The 16280-nt window shown below is 39.3% G+C and overlaps 1 protein-coding gene across 3 annotated transcripts in view; it reads right to left on the bottom strand.

The window, feature by feature from the left end:
- The window catches only part of ABHD3 (abhydrolase domain containing 3, phospholipase), a 38400-nt gene extending 23089 nt beyond the window's left edge, over positions 1-15311 (bottom strand). For 2 of the 3 annotated variants that reach the window (XM_067014932.1, XM_067014933.1), the window contains exons 1-4: positions 15007-15295; positions 14419-14582; positions 13175-13357; positions 530-575 (exon numbers count right to left, since the gene is read on the bottom strand). In XM_067014932.1, coding sequence (XP_066871033.1) covers positions 530-575; positions 13175-13357; positions 14419-14582; positions 15007-15168 — 555 coding nt within the window. In that variant the 5' untranslated portion in view covers positions 15169-15295. Of the gene's footprint in view, positions 1-529; positions 576-13174; positions 13358-14418; positions 14583-15006 lie in introns of all 3 variants that reach the window. The other variant, XM_059039481.2, reaches the window with a different exon arrangement.
- Positions 15312-16280: the final 969 nt, after the last annotated feature.

Here is a 16280-nt window from a genome sequence, read left to right as displayed (position 1 = left end):
TCCTAGCAAAAACTTTAGGGGTTAGAGGAAAAAAAAGCTGATTTAAAATAATATTTCCTCCATGTAAACTGTGGCAGGCAAATAGGCATATAACATGCAGTCAGTTCATTTCATGATGACAGTAAATTTCTTAATTTAAAATGTATTACTGTACTGGTTAATTTTTTTTGTACCAGTTAATTTTTAAAGAAAATATGTTTTGCATTAAAAATGATGTAGATAAATATTTATTGATGCTAAAATATGGTAAGTATAAAAGTTAAGTTATAAAATAAAGCCTTAATTTAAAAAATAGAAATATATTACATTTTAAAATTTAAATATAAGATCTGTAGGAACACAGACTAAGGGGATTCCCCTGCTCATATAATTATGGGTTTCCTTTTTTTTTCTTATCCATATTTTTCCACAGTGAACTTGTATTGTTTACATAATAAGCTATCTTAAATAAAAAGGAATGTTTTTGTTATAAAACCGGAAATGATTCTTTTAAAAATTAAGCCATTGTGATTAATTTAAATTTACTTACCAAGAGATTCTCCCCTGCCACTCCTCTGTTGTTAAAAACCACACATCTAAAAACCAGGAAAGTAATTTTTGTTATTTTTACACATGATTCTTACAATATCATATAAAAATCATCTTATTGGCACTGTTTTAGAGCACTGAAAGTTTCTTAAAAATCTGTTCCAAAGAAATGAGGATGCTTGATAATTTCATTAAATGCACTAAAATACATTTCTAGTTCTCTAAATTCAGCATGTGGGTTCAAACCAGAAAACTGTGTATCAAAGTGATGTTAAATTTTCCTACCAAAAGCAGAATTTTTACAACTACTTCCTATGTATATGTGTAGGCCTCCAATAAGTATTATTAAAACAATTCTGAATACATGTCAAACTTAAACGTTTTTGCCTCAAATTAAAAACAAATATGTCCTCTACCTATTCTATTTGGAACATTAATAAGCATCTATTCCTATCCTGAGAAACAGCTCTGGTTCCCTCAAGGCTCGGCAAACACAGACACTGGAATTTTACCTGCGGTGAAAACATCACTACAGGTAGAGCTGCAAGGAGCATGGCATCTGGATTGGAAGGTTGGGCCCCCACTATGCTACCGCTTGGTGTTCAGTTGACCTAGGGGAGGAAAGACTAGCTGTGTGTCCTATAATGCTCTTTGCCTCTCCTAGGTCAATGGCCATATGTAAAGGGCTTTAGAGCAGTGCTGGCTCACAGTAAGTACACAACGATAGTTAGCTAATTAGTAGCAATGGTAGTTGCAGCACAATGCTAACCTTTACACAGTCATTCTGCCCTGACAAAACTTTCTGTCAACCATAATGCCAGATATGTATTTTTGCCATCCTCAAACAAAATCCTGACTTGTGTCTGCATAGGTTTTCTTTGATTTAGTGAACCTATATTCCTGTCAATTAAAATTCATTTTGTTTTGTCTATCTACTTAGCTAATCAATCAAGACCATTTAAGGTTCTAATTTAACCCCTCCCCTTTTGTATTTAAAGCATTTATTATCTTTATTTTCATGATGTATTTAACACAGAAGAAATAAATACAAAAAGCCTATAATTAAAAATATATGTGACAGGGCTTCCATGGTGGCGCAGTGGTTAAGAATCCACCTGCCAATGTAGAGGACACGGGTTCGAGCCCTGGTGAGGGAAGATCCCATATGCCGTGGAGCAACTAAGCCCACGAGCCACAACTACTGAAGCCCGCATGCCACAACTACTAAACCCTGCGCACCTAGAGCCCATGCTCCACAACGAGAAGCCACTGCAATGAAAAGCCCTCGCACTGCAATGAAGAGTAGCCACTGCTCACCGCAACTAAAGAAAGCCTGTGCACAGCAACAAAGACCAAACGCAGCCAAAAAATTTTTTTTAATTAATTAATTAATTAATTCTATTTTTAAAAAGAAGAAAAATGTTCTAATATCTCAGAAATCTGATTTGAGAAAAGGCTAGAAATATTACATTTTATTGACTAGTCAGAGAAGGATTTTAAATATACTATAAAAACATGCAGAAAAGTTAGGTAGGGTCAGTTAGTCTTTAATCTTTTCTTGCTAAAAAGAATGGCAAGACAGCCAGCCACTTGTATTTACTTGCATAAGCTCCTAAGTAACACAGGAATGGGGCTAAAGTTAGTTGTGACCTTGAACCTCAAAGCTTCCCGTCATTCAGAAAAGAACCACTTTCAAAGTGCAAACACTACATAAGGATAAAAATGGCTTCTGGGGCAAGATACCATCATGTGACTGCTCCTGAGAGAAGGGAACAGAATCAGTGAGGGGAAAGAAAACGATGATCTGCAAACTCAGGAAAAAGCAGCCTGTACATCTGGGATTTTCTTCCAAATTACAGACTGGGATGTTTGTAACTTCCCTTTAGGCAACTTTGAAAAGTGGATCACAGCTCTGCTATCTGCTAGAGGAGAAACTGTACTGAAGTCTCCATAGGTCTTTGTTTCTGACAATGTTCAATCAGTAACTGTCATCACTGTATATACCTCTAGCCTTGGGAATGAGGCAGAGAAATAAGGGAGGATGAAGCAGAGAGCAGCTATGGAGGGAGGCAGAATGCCCGCTGCCCTTTGGTCCCTTTCTCCCACTCCATTTGGTGTCAAGCAATTAGCTGCTTTCATTTAACCCCTTTTCTGCCCTGACCGTCATCAGGGGACACTTGACACTTCAGTAAAACGAAAAGAGCAGGCTGTGAAACACCTACTATTCCTAAGACATTTGATAAGTCCCTCTTAACTTTATAACAGCTCTCTCCAAATAAGTTTTACAGTTTCTCCCAAACAATTTTAAAAGGTATGTCTAGGAGGGAAATTGTTCTGCAAAATTTATTTTTCCTACATATTTTAACTATTTAAAGTTTCCTCTCAAAACAGGGAAAATATAAATAAAGAGAAGAAATACTAAATAAAAATCTGATATTGAGAACTTTCTATGACAACAGAACATGTTAATTAGGAAAGCAGATGATTTTCACTTAATAAAGGTTAAATAAGAGGCAGAGAGCTACCCATAGCGCAAGATTTCTCAACCTTGGGCACTATGGACATTTTGGATCAAATACTTCTTTGTAGTAGGGCTGTTGAGAACCACTTGGTTGAGAACCACTGTTACAGTGAAATGGGACAGATAGCCTTGAGTCTGCTCAAGCCCAGTGATCTACCAGAATAAAGGGATTTTATCATACAACTTTAAATATTTTCCAGTTCTAAGATTCTACAAGTCTCTGAGTCTATGAATAGAAATAATAATCAGCAAAGGATGGAGTGAGAGGAATATTCAGAGATCACTATGCTGATTTTAGATAATAGTAACAGATAATACTTATTAGTGTTTACTACGTGCCAGATTGTCTTCTAGGCATTTTACATGAATATAAATATTGGAATGACTCATTCATTCAAAAATTTATTAAACAGACTAGTTACTGAATTAAAGATTGAGTTAGTGCTTGTAGGAGAAAAACAAAATAAAAATATAAGGTTCCTGGCCTCAAGAAGAGTATAATCTAATTAGGTTGAAAAGAAATGCATTATACTTTCAGATGAGTGACCACAACAAAAGTGATATCACAAGGCAGTATGTGATTCAATGTCCAACGAGTGGTATAGATAATAAAGCCGTATGCGGTTAGGATGTGCAAAATTCATTAGGAAAGGATTCATGAAAAAGGCAGATAGATCTTATGCTGAGACTCAGAAAATGGTAAAGATTTCAGCAGAAGGAAAATGTGAGATATAATATGGGCTGAAGGGAGCAATGTGAGCAAAGATATAAGGTAGGAATGTATAATAAAAGTTTCTGAGCAATGAGAAAATAGATCATTTTAGCTGAAACATGACTACATAGTAGGATAACAATAGAAAATAAAGATGGAAAAATAGGTTACCATCAAAATAGGCATAGGGTTCAGAATGCCAGGTTAAGAAAAGATGAAAAGGAAGTTCTGCTTCCAGAAATGTAATGGTAGCACCTACTGGGCCAACCCTTCCATAGAATAAAAAATAAGTGCTTGCTAAATTATAAAGGCGATGGAGAACAAGCAAAGCAGGCAGAAACTAAATGGGAGTTGACACTTGGAAGAAAAAATTGGCATTGGGTGAGTTTCTTTTCATAGCTTTTTGCCTGAGGGGAGGCACCAGCTGGTATTACTCAGTAATGGATAAAGGTCAAATAGAAATGTTCAATCTCATGGGCTTGAAAACCAGAAAACAGAGTTTGATGCAACTATAAAAGTTAGAGAAAGGGGGAAATCTCAGAAAAGAGAGAGATACAGAGGCAGAGTCCTAAATTCTGGATTTAAAAAATGGGCACAAAGTCTGGCTGAGCCTTCTGTGATGTAGACTCTAAGCAGTCCAATTAAGGATAAAAAACTGAACAGAGATTTCAGCGGCTGTCTACTTCAGAGGGGACAGAGTTTGAATCTGAGTTTACCCAAATTGTCTGCCTGATAAACAAAAATCAGTTGTTAGAAAATATATAGAAACTCTTTTTAAAAAATATAACAGAATTCAGAGTCTCTACAATGGATCATTCAAACTGTCCAGAACAAAATCTAAAATTACTAGACCACGAAGAAACAGAAAAACATGACCCATACTCAAGAGATAAGATAATGTAACTGATCCTGAGACAGTCCAGGTGTTAGAATTAATAGGTGAGGATTTAAAGCAGCTATTATAAGTATACTCAAGGACACAAAAGAAAAGAAGCTTGTAATGAATTAAAAAAAAAACGGAAATAGCAGCAGAGGAATAAAACCTATCAAAAATGGAAAATCTAGATTAAAAAAATACAATATCTGAAATAAAAAGTTCACTGGATTTGCAAATTGCAGTTCCAATCTCAAGATGAGAGAGAAAAAAAGAAAAAATGAGTAGAACTATATTGATTTTGGGTACATTATCAAAAGATCTAACATACATGTAATTTTGATCCCAGAAAGAGAGGAGAGAATAGGGCAGAAAAAATATGTGAAGAAATAATGGCCAAAATTTTTGCAAATTTGATAAAAAGACACAACTCATCGACTCAAAAAGAGAGAAAAGTGAAAGGGGAATGAGGGAATCAAAAATCAGAAAACAAATACTAAAATGATAAACTCTATATCTACCATATCAATAATGACATTAAATGTGATTGAACTAAAAACTCTAATTAAAAGGCAGAAATTGTCAGACTGGATAAAACCTTCAGGACCCAACTATATGCTGTCTACAAGCAATACACTTTAAATATAAACACAGATATTTTGAAAGATAACATATAAAAAAAGATATACCACATAAACGGTAAGCATAAGAAGGCTGGAGTGGCTACAGTAACATCAGATTGATATCACAACCAGAGATAAAGAAGGACATTTCATAATGACATAAGAGTTCATTCATAGGAAGATTAACAATCATCAATGCATATGTAATAACAGAGTTTCCAAATACACGAAGCAAAAATGGGCAGAATTAAATGGAATCATAGAAAATCCACAATCATAGTTGATTTTAACATCTTTCCATCAATGAGACAAAAAAATTAATAAAGGTATAAAGTGTATCAATAATACTATCAACTGTCTTAACCTAATTTACATTTATATAACACTACATCCAACAGCATAATACACATTCTTTTTAAAAATGATAATACCTGAACATTTCCAACCTCACTAAGGTCATAAAGGCATTATGACAGATAAACATAATTCTCATGTACCTTCTTCTAGAATATGAAGCATCAGAAATCAAACACATAGTTAACAAGAATATATTACTGACTGTTTTAATGCCCAACTCCTGATTATCACATGGTAATGGAGAACACTGAAAGTTACATTCATAATTCAAGAACCTCATTCTCTCATTCTCTTGTTTCAACTCTTTCCCTATAAAATCTATTCCCTGAGTAGGAAACATGACTTATTTGCCTGTCCTGTCTTGAATTTCCCTCAGAAAACTGAGTCCTATGATTACAGGTCTACATTATCCTGATAGGCAACAATCATGGGATTTGAGGAGCTAGCTTTCCCAAGTTAGGAGCCTGAGACATCTAAGGGTGTAAAAAAGTAGTAAAGGAGAGTTTTCAAAAATGACCAATTTTTCAAACAGCCTAACAGAAACCATACATTTTTCTGCAGCAAGGCTGTACAGGTGAACCTTAACCCTGTCACACACTGTCTAATTTTACTAACACTGTAGTTCTGTTTTTGGTTGGTAAAATGGGGATAATAATACATATCTTGGAATCGAGTACATATTAAATAAGATAACCTAAGTATAACACCTAGTATGGGGCCTATCATGCGGCAGGCACTCAACTAAACTAAATTTAATTATAGTAAACAAAAATGGCAATTCTAATTATTTTTTGCTGATCGTAAGCTCGAAGTGGCCCTATGAATTTAAAACAAAAAAAGACCAACAAGTTAATATTTAATTAAATGCAATTTATTAGGCATAATATTTCAAAACCAGTGGCCACAAGGGGAAAAAGAGTCAAAGTTATCTTTGATGTGAGGAAGCTAAAAACCTTATTATACAATTAACATCAAGAGTTCTCTTTCAGCAATCTCTTAAAACATTTTACTGGAATCTTTTTTTTTCCCATTAGCTCTCTCATTTTTCCTAACATTTACTCAGTTGCTTTCTGATGTTCTCATATTTTATCTTACTCATTTGAATTCTAGCTAGGTCTCTTTGGTATTTCTGTACCTTCTATTAACTTAAGACCCAGTTGAATTAACCTACAGAAAACCCTATTTAAGAACAAAAGTGTTCTACACTAATTATATGAACTAATAGGAATTATTCCAGTGTCACAGATCACTGATGGCAACTTTATTTCCCAAAACCGAGTCAGAGACATGTATGTGTTCCAGGATGCAGATTCCAGCGGCCGCTCCATCTTAGCAAGGCATTACCTTCCTTCTCCCTGTTCCACCCGCTGCCTGGCCAGGCACACTGCTATCTCTGGGCCCTCCTGGGATGGTTCCTCACCTGGTAACAGGGCTGAGACAGTAAGTACCTCATTTCCATCTGACCAGACTAAAAGAGCAAGGCTCTTTTCTAAGCCAGACAATGGCCTGACTCCTTTAACTTTCAGAGCTTAATACTTTAAAAAATGTTCATCATGGGCCAAGGTTCTTCACATACATTACAGGCTATCCTTATAACCCTATGAAGTATAGGTATCTGTACAGATGAGAAAATTGAGGCACAGAGTGACTAAATAATTCATCCCTGGATACACAGGTAGTGTGTGACAGAGTTGGGATCTGAATGCAGGCAGATCTGACTCAGTGATCCACTTAACTAGCTCACTACGCTGCCCTGTGCTGTCTAAACTAGTGACATTAAAGTCTCTTTTTCCAAAGAGGATGGGTGCTCTGAACATAGGGTGCCCTTTGAGTGCATGCCAGCTCTGATAAAAAGAGCTTTGTCCCTGAAAGTCTGTTAATTAAGGTATCATTTTATAGCGGAACATCCAGCAGCTCTATTCCCTAGAGAATGGTATCACTTGTCGGTATCCACCATAACTTTCTCCAGAAATGCCATTAAATAAGCTAAGTTCTTCACTCAGTGCTTTCTAACATTTAGCATTATTTCATCTACCCAGGCTCCTGAATAATCAGTTAACTGACTCATTCTCAAAACTTGAAAAATCAAATTATTTTAACAACAAATGATAAAAATACTTTGAGATAAAAACATTCTGGTGTTAATTTTAAATGACATCTTATCTAAGATACTGCTTTTAGATTGGAGAGTAGTCAAAACTTGTCTTTTTGTTTCACTGCCTGATTTTCCGTAGTTCAGCCTCCCCTTCCTTCCTCCCTCAGGAAGAGTCTTTGGATGACCCTCCAACCTACTCCGAATGCTTCAGGAAATGCTAAACGTCACCTAAAGCTTAGTCTCCACTGGTGCTACTTCCTCTAAATAAAAAATGTGCAGGGCCAAACTCCAAACTGGAAAGGGATGGAACATTTAAAAGTAGTCAAATTTTAACCTCTTTAAAATCATCTCCCACTTCAAATCTCTCAGAAAGATAAATTATGGACAATGGCATCCTTGCTACCAATAGTGGGCTCTGCAGTGAAGGATAGGAGATCTTGATCCTATCAAACCACAGAAGAAAATCAGTGCTTTCTGTAAGTATTTTTTTTAAATGTGGCAAGAAGGAAATTTCTTGAAACATAAGCCTACAATCTTGACAAATTCCTCAGTTGATCCCTTTGTCCTCTTCGGCTGTTTCTCTCCTTTCTCTGTCAAAACTTAACAAATGTGTGACCCAGGAATTCCCTGGAGGTCCAGTGGTAAGGACTCTCTCTGCGTTTCCACTTCAGGAGGGCTGGGTTCCAACCCTGGTCAGGGAACTAAGATCCTGCAAACCGTGCAGCCAAAAAAAAAACAAAACAAAACAAAACAAAAAAAAAAAAACAAAAAACCAAATCCAAAACAAACAAACAAACAAAAAATGTGTGACCCACTCCTGCTCATCTCCTGAGGTCATCTTTTGTCACAGCAGTTGGGCTTCCTTCCTCCTGCTCTAATGAATCTTCTCAAATTGTGTGTTATTCACCCTCATTCTCCTTGCCCTTTAGGTTGCATCTGACCCTGCTGACCTATTTCTTCTCTCTATAAAATGTCTCACTTGCTTCTGATAGTCCAGAATCCTGGCACTTGCAACACTCTAACCAGTCAGTGCTAGAGACTGTCAGTTATCTCCCAATATCCACCCTCCCCTTTTTTCCTCAGTAACAGAATCCCCCAATTTCAATTGGGTACATGGCTGCCCAAAATAAAGATTTTACTTCCAAACCTCCCTTCCAGCTAAGGAAGAGCAGGCCCACGTGACAAAAGCAAAACTGGTATGCATACTTGCTGGAAAGCATCCTTAAAGGGAGATGCTGCATTCTCTAGTCTCCCTTTTTTCTCTTTCTTGGGTGTTGGAATGCAGATGTGATAGCTGGAGCTGAAGCAGCCATGGGTTATGAAGCAACATGATAAAAGAAACTTAGTTTTCTGACACTATAGAGTCCCGACCTACCTTCTTGGATTTTCACATGAGAGAGAAATAAACTTGTATTTTGTTTAAGTCACTGTTATTTTGAGTTTTCTGTCACTTGTTGCCAATCCTGGTCCTCTCTAATGCATTTCTTCCCTACTACTGAATACTCTTTGTCACTTCCACTAGACTGTGCAAATGCTCTCTGGGAATATAGGTTCTGATACTGTACTTTACTATACCAAAATACTTAATGACTGACCTAGATTTCAATGAGCTTATTAGTACATAATTCTGGATGGGTCACTCTTTTTAAATATTGGTTGGGGGTGGAATAAAATAATAGGTGAAGGCTCTCAGTAAAAGAGGTCAGAGTAAAAGATGATTAAGATGCTCTCAGAGTTACTGTTTTTCTCCCTGACTAGTTGAAATGCTGTAACTTAATTCAGAGAATGGGTAAAAGATTTAAGAAAATAGGATATTATCTTGGTATACAAAATAATATCTATTCGGCTATATTACTACTGAATAGAATTTTTTAAAAAGAAATCTTGAAGAAATGGATGAGATTTCTAACTACTTTATCAATCATTTGGGTGTAACTTATTAGAGGGAATGACTTTTTCTTCAGTCCTCTGGTTTCTGTGAGGGCTTCTCTCTAAATGCACTCCTGGCTTCCTGGCCTTTCTTACTTCACTTGCCCTCTAGGAGATGAAGGACTTACCTGACTGATACAATTTTGAAGAATGACTGGGTCGTCTGGCTCAGCAAATTCTCTTCTCCTCTCAGGGGCAAGTTTATTCAGGGAAGTACATAATGTACTCTGCCAATGAAGGCAGCCCAAGTATTCCCCATTCAACTCCATTTACTTTTGACTTCTTAACCTTTACTCACGATTACCTTAAACAAACCTTAGCTTAGTTTCCTTTCATTATTAATTTTGAATTAGTGGACCTTAACAGAAAAATTTTGTGTCTTTGTTAGTTTTCAGGTACAGGAAAAAAAATTTACTTAACAGTAACAACAGTAAACCCTTATGTTTCATTTGTCCATATGCCAGGAATTAGGTTTTCTCTAAAGTCTAAATCATATCTCACAAGTAAAGCATCAATGGTTCCCTGGTGAACTGACAGAATCCATGACCCTCCCTACATACTCAAACTGCACATAGATAGTAACTGGTGCCCGAAGGCAAGTGCACCCTCACGATATTGGGGTGCTCGTGCTGCCTATGCAGCTCTACTGTATAAGAGACATTATCATAATATCAAAGCATTCCTGCAAGGAAACTAGATGTTTCCCAAGAGGTAGGTTTGCTCATACTTGCTCTTTAAACTATAAAAAAATGTTCTACTTTGCTCAGGGAACAAAAGGTCTAGGAAGGAAGACGAAACATTTCTAAAGACCCATTTTGTTCAAGGCATGAAACCAAACACTTTACACATTCTAATTCGTTTAAACTCTGTAGTAAGTGAGAAGCTACATTGGGGAAGTTAAAAATTAGTTGCCCAGGGTCACTCAGTAAGTGGCAGTTCCAACATTTGAACCCAGACCTGGCTCTAAAGCCCATGCACATTCCCCCATATTACACAGCCTTCCCCAAACTCTGTCACCTACTGGATCCCATGCAAGGCTATCAGTGACTTAGATCTGTTTTGCAGCCTAAGGACTCCACACAGCCTTGTGCCAAAGTTCCAGATCCATTTTTTTCATCAGTGGTCTTTGAAACTACCTAGCTGTCTGCGGTAGATTGTAAACACATTTAATAGCCCTTCCTCTCAAGAGGTGGAGTCTAAATTCCTACCTTCTGACTCAAGGATGCCCACATGACCTGACTACAATATAGCAGAAGCAACACTGTGAGAGTTCTCAGCTTGGGCCTGAAGAAGCCTTGCAGCTGTCACCTTCGCACTCTTGGAACACTGTGCCACCCAGTGAATTTGGGGTGAGCCTGATGGTGGATGAGAGACCACATGGAGCTGAGATGAGTCATCCCTGCTGATGGCTCCCAAGCCCAGAGTTGTCCAGGCCGCTGACCACAAATGCACGAGTGATCCCAGCCAAGACCAGAAGAACCACCCGGCTGAGCTCAGCCCCAATTGCTGGCCCACAGATTGTGAGCAGAAATGTTGTTTTTAGCCACTAAGTTTGGGGAGAGTTTGTTATACAACAAAAGCTAACTCTCTCCGACCTAGATTCAGAGATTCCTTGCAGTTAGAAACAAATGAGGGTAGGTCCAAAGGTCACTGAAAAGTTTACTGGTCATTGCTTACTCGTGCATCCTGCTACCTTCAAGCCCAGTGTGATTCAGCGTTAGAGTTCCCTAAACCCAAATAAGCTGGGTCTTCAAGCAGCTGACAGTGATCTGGTCCAGCCTTACCCTCTCATAGGCTCCTTATGGTAAGGACAATTTCCCACAACTCTTTGTATCTCCTCACGGTACCCAGCATAGAGCCTTCCTTCTATCATACATTCTCAATAAAATTTCTGAATCAGTAGAAGAGATTTTAACCCTTAGGGAAGCTAGAACCTTCCTACAGCTTTGAAGCACAGTGTAACAGTAGCCATGGTAATAAAATTTGGCAACTTTTACAAGTAATGGAAGAAAGCCATGCATACTGGTAACTCTAGAGCTTGTGAGATTCAGTTCTTGAGTTTCAACTACATTGTGTTTTGTTTGTTTGTTTGTTTTTGTTTTTTTAATTTATTGAAGTATAATTGATTTACAGTGTTGTGCTAATTTCTGCTGTATAGGCAAGTGACTCAGTTATACACATATATACATTCTTTTTTTAAAATGTTCTTTTCCATTATGGTTTATCCCGGGAGATTGGATATAGTTCCCTGTGCTCTACAGTAGGACCTTGTTGTTTATCCATTCTAAATGTAAGAGCTTGCATCTACTAACCCCAACCTCCCAGTCCATCCCTCTCCCTCCTCCCCTCCCCCGTCAACTACATTGTTTTTAAAAGCACTTCTAAGTCTTGGGAGACAGTTCAGGCAAAGTATAGAATCAGCAATTTAAATATGTACAAAAGGCTTTATAATCTGTATTTTCTGAGCATGACTAAGTTTTAGCAAAAAATTGGAATCAAGCCTCATATCTAACTGAATGGTGCTTAAACATTGTATCCAATGATATCCAATGATAAATTCCTGCTATTGTTTATAGTACAAATTAAATTGGAACCATAATTCTGGAACACTATATCAAGGCTTTCAAGAAACTGTCACCTCATGAACAAAATAGACTTTATCTGTAAAAGATCAGAGTTAACTTGTTAAAATTGAATTAGCTATTATGGCATTTTCTTCTTTATATCAAAATGTTTTTATTAATATAAAGTCAACATCAGTTTTTCACAAAACAAGTGTTTTGAGTTTAAGAAAAGATACAACTTGACTTTAAATGCAACTCAGAGTGTTCCACTACAATAATTACCATTGACTAAAAAAGACTGAGGCTCAAAAAAGCAGTACCTTTCTGCTTCAAAATTTTAGAACTGAACCAGAAACTTAAAGTTGCTAAGTTGCTTGCAAAAATTAAATAGTATCTGGTGACTGAGTTGAATAATGATTACTTAAAAATGCTGTGCCATCATTAACTGGACCCTAGCCATGTGCACCTGCAAACTCAGGTGGACAGAAAAGGCACAGATCACCTTTGGAAAAATAAGGATGACCTACAAGCTGATTCTGAGTATTTTTTACACTTGGGATTTGAGCCGATGAGGCAAGATTAGTGGATCCAGGGTCCAAATATGGAGTATGACATGAGGGACATTATGCAGTCTCTCGGGGTTTTGTAATTGCTATTCTCCTAGCAGTCCCTTCACTGTGGCCTACTGCTTCTTAGCCCTGGGTCCTATGTCAATTCCTACGTGATTCTAATTTCATGCATTCATTCAACCAAAATCTGCTGAGTGCCTAAGTGCTATTTCCTGTGCAATGATTCAGTTATGCATTTTCCTGAAAAAAGAGGAAAAGGAGGAAGCAGGGAGAAATAATAATTTAGGGGATTGCATAATCCATGCAAGAAATAACAAGTATTTCGGAAACAAACATGCAGACATATATAAGCTTCATTTAGAATGAATTAAGTGAAAAACAGAAGAAATCTTTCACTGGTACCTGTATCCCAATTCTTCACTAAGGTGAATCATATGAAGGATATACGATTCCTTGCTTGTTCCAGTAAGGCCAGGCAACAATAAGATAGTAGGTCTGGTGCTGGCATCCATATAACACTTACTGTTATCATCATCAAACCAGTCCAGTGAAATCTGTCCTCCATCTGCAGTTTTAATAAGTTCACTGAAAGAAATAACACAAAAGACATACTTTTTTAGTGTTTCAAGTCATGTCTTAATATTAGTTCCTAATTCTCTCTCTCTGTATATATATATATATATATATATATGCCATTACTTGGTCCTCTCAAAATAACTTCTTTCCAGCATCTACTAACACACACGTCACTTTCTTTCATCACATGAATGTCATGAAATTAGTATCATAAAGTATTTCCAGCAAGATCAGTAAAAGACAGTATGTAAAAATGGGCTTCAAACTACTTCAAATATTTATCATAATCATTTCCTCATTACTCTGAAATACCCAGCATTTAACCCCTATTTGACTGAGGTCACCCAAATAATTCAACAGGGAATCTTGAATAAGTAAACTGCTGATCTGATCACCGCTCTAGCTGTTTGACTCAATAATGCAGTCTCCTCACAGAGCATATTACAAAATTTGCTTCTTAAACATTTCAAAGTATTTCTCACATAGTATCTATGAACTTGAAGAATTTTCCCAAACGAATAGTGCAAGTTCCAGGCAACAAAAGAAACTCCAAAAGGACTAGATGACTCCGTAAAATTAATAATAGGCACCATTTAAATCTCCTGGTTACTGATATATTCTGGACCATATCTTTAACACCTCAAGGACATTATCCACAAGAACCCATTTGCTTATCAATATGAAGTCCTTTTACTGGGGTCCATCACAGAAAGTCCACATTAATTGGCATCCTTCTCACCCCCACCGCCAGCTCAATGCATATCATCAAAGGATCTAGGTCCTCAGGGACAGAGGCATGACAAATTGGAAAAAGAGTAACCCCCAAACACCTCTCTCATCTTAGAAAATAAACCATTTACATCAGAGCGCCTCCCCCCAACAGTGGTGAAAGGTAACACCTGAATATTTTCCTGCAGCTGCGTGTGTCTGTGGCAGACGTACCTTCCACCTTCATTCCCCCTTGCTTTTCTATATACTTAACTAAACCGGAGGTTGTTGTTAACCAAAAACTGGGAGTATGCAAAACACTGTGATTTTGAAGCAATGACTGAAAATGGAACTTTACTTACTTCCTATACTTCACCGGAGGCTTGGAAGTGATGAAAGGTCTCAGCAGTGTCTGTCCTCGACTCTCCCAGCACCAGACCGTCGGGTAGTACGTTTCTGTCACCACAGGACAGTGGTCCTGAAGGAAGCGGCTGAAACTCTCACCCCCTGTCACTAACTGGGGCTTCTGTGGGGAAAGCCAGTATCAGTGAAGTGTCCGGAACAAAGTTTCTGCCAACTGTAAACCAGAAACAAGCGCAAACTCGTCCCTAGCGCTAGATCCGTCTGATTACATATCCTTCTGGAAGCCTGATGCAAATAATTCAAACACAACTAACTTAACAGCACGGGAGTCATCCTCAGAAGTGCTAGAGCATCGCGGAGCTGCTTTACCAGGTTAGCGAATGGTGTCAGGGCAGTGCCTCCCGCGCCGAGGTCAGCAGGGTCCCGCGCGCTCAGAGGGCGTCCATCAGATGCCAGGGAAAGGGCCCCCCGGACGGCCCCAGACACTCGCCCCAGACAGCGGCACCTCCGGCTTCTCCTGCTGCTGTCACTCCCGGCAGAGCTGCCCGCGGCCCTGATCCCGGCGCCCGCGCCATCCCCCGGCTCACCTTGGCGATGCTGCTCATGTAGTAGCAGGCGTAAGCGAAGCTGAAGCCCAGGATCAGGGATAAGCCCACTCCCGAACCGAAGAAACCGATCCGGACTTGATGCTCCAGGTAGAGCGAGAGCTCACGGGAGAGCATCCGCAGGTCCATGGCTAAGCGCTGCATGGCCCAGGGACCGCGGCGCGCGGGTGCTGCGGCTGGAGGCCAGCAAGCCGGCAAGGAGCGAAAGCGGGCGCGGCGGCGCCGCCGCGGACCCTTGAACAGAGCGTCTCCGTCAGGGCTGCGCCGCGCTTCCGCCAACGGGCGCTGCCGTGGCCCTGGGAGGCGTAGCCCGGCACGCAGTACTCCGCCGGCTCCGCCCCGGCTTCTCCAGGTCCGCCCCCACCGCCTGCCACTCAGGAACCTTCTTGCGGCGCGTTTCCAAGCTTGGCCCCCGCGACGGCGGATGCCGTTCTCTCGGGTCGCAGTCAGCCTGAGTGAACCCCCAGAGTGGGGAGAGCTCGCGTGCCATTTCGGAGAAGGAAATGGGCCTGGCAGTGCGCGCTCAGGCCCCGGGGTGGGCATCTGCCCCGGTGACCTTGAATGATTCCGCAAGAGTCTTGGTTAATCCTTCTGGTAAACTAGCAGGTTTAGGGTGCCCAGGAAGTGTACGCTGTAGTTGTAAGATTTGGGGAGTTAATGTCAAAGATATGTTAGGAGGATGCACTATGTAGTGAAAAATAATCCTACATCCCCCAGGAAGTTGTGTTGCCCCCAAGACTATCAAAAGAGAAAAAAATAGCCTATAAACATTCAGTAGTGAAGGCATTCATACTTGACTTTAAATCTCTCTGAATCCTTTAAGTAGCTAAGTATGCATTAAATGAGAAATGGTTCCCCAATAAATGAGATCAAGAATAGAAACTGGGGGCTTCCCTGGTGGCGCAGTGGTTAAGAATCCACCTGCCAATGCAGGGGACATGGGTTCGAGCCCTGGTCCGGGAAGATTCCACATGCCGCGGAGCAACTACTGAGCCCACGTGCCACAACTATTGGAGCCCGCATGCCTAGAGCCCGTGCTCCGCAACAAGAGAAGCCACCGCAATGAGAAGCCCACACACCACGACGAAGAGTAGCCCCCGCTCGCCACAACCAGAGAAAGCCCGCGTGCAGCAACGAAGAACCAACACAGCCAAAAATAAGTAAATAAATAAATTTATTTTTAAAAATAGGAACTGGGATTCAACATTTTAAAAAGCCTATCTGTGGTTCATTAATATTCTGAATTTATAGACATA

The sequence above is a fragment of the Kogia breviceps genome, chromosome 15, assembly GCF_026419965.1.
Source record: "Kogia breviceps isolate mKogBre1 chromosome 15, mKogBre1 haplotype 1, whole genome shotgun sequence".
NCBI classification, from domain to species: Eukaryota; Metazoa; Chordata; class Mammalia; order Artiodactyla; family Physeteridae; genus Kogia; species Kogia breviceps.
The sequence above is the reverse complement of the archived record's forward strand: the minus strand, read 5'-3'. Positions and strand labels throughout refer to the sequence as shown.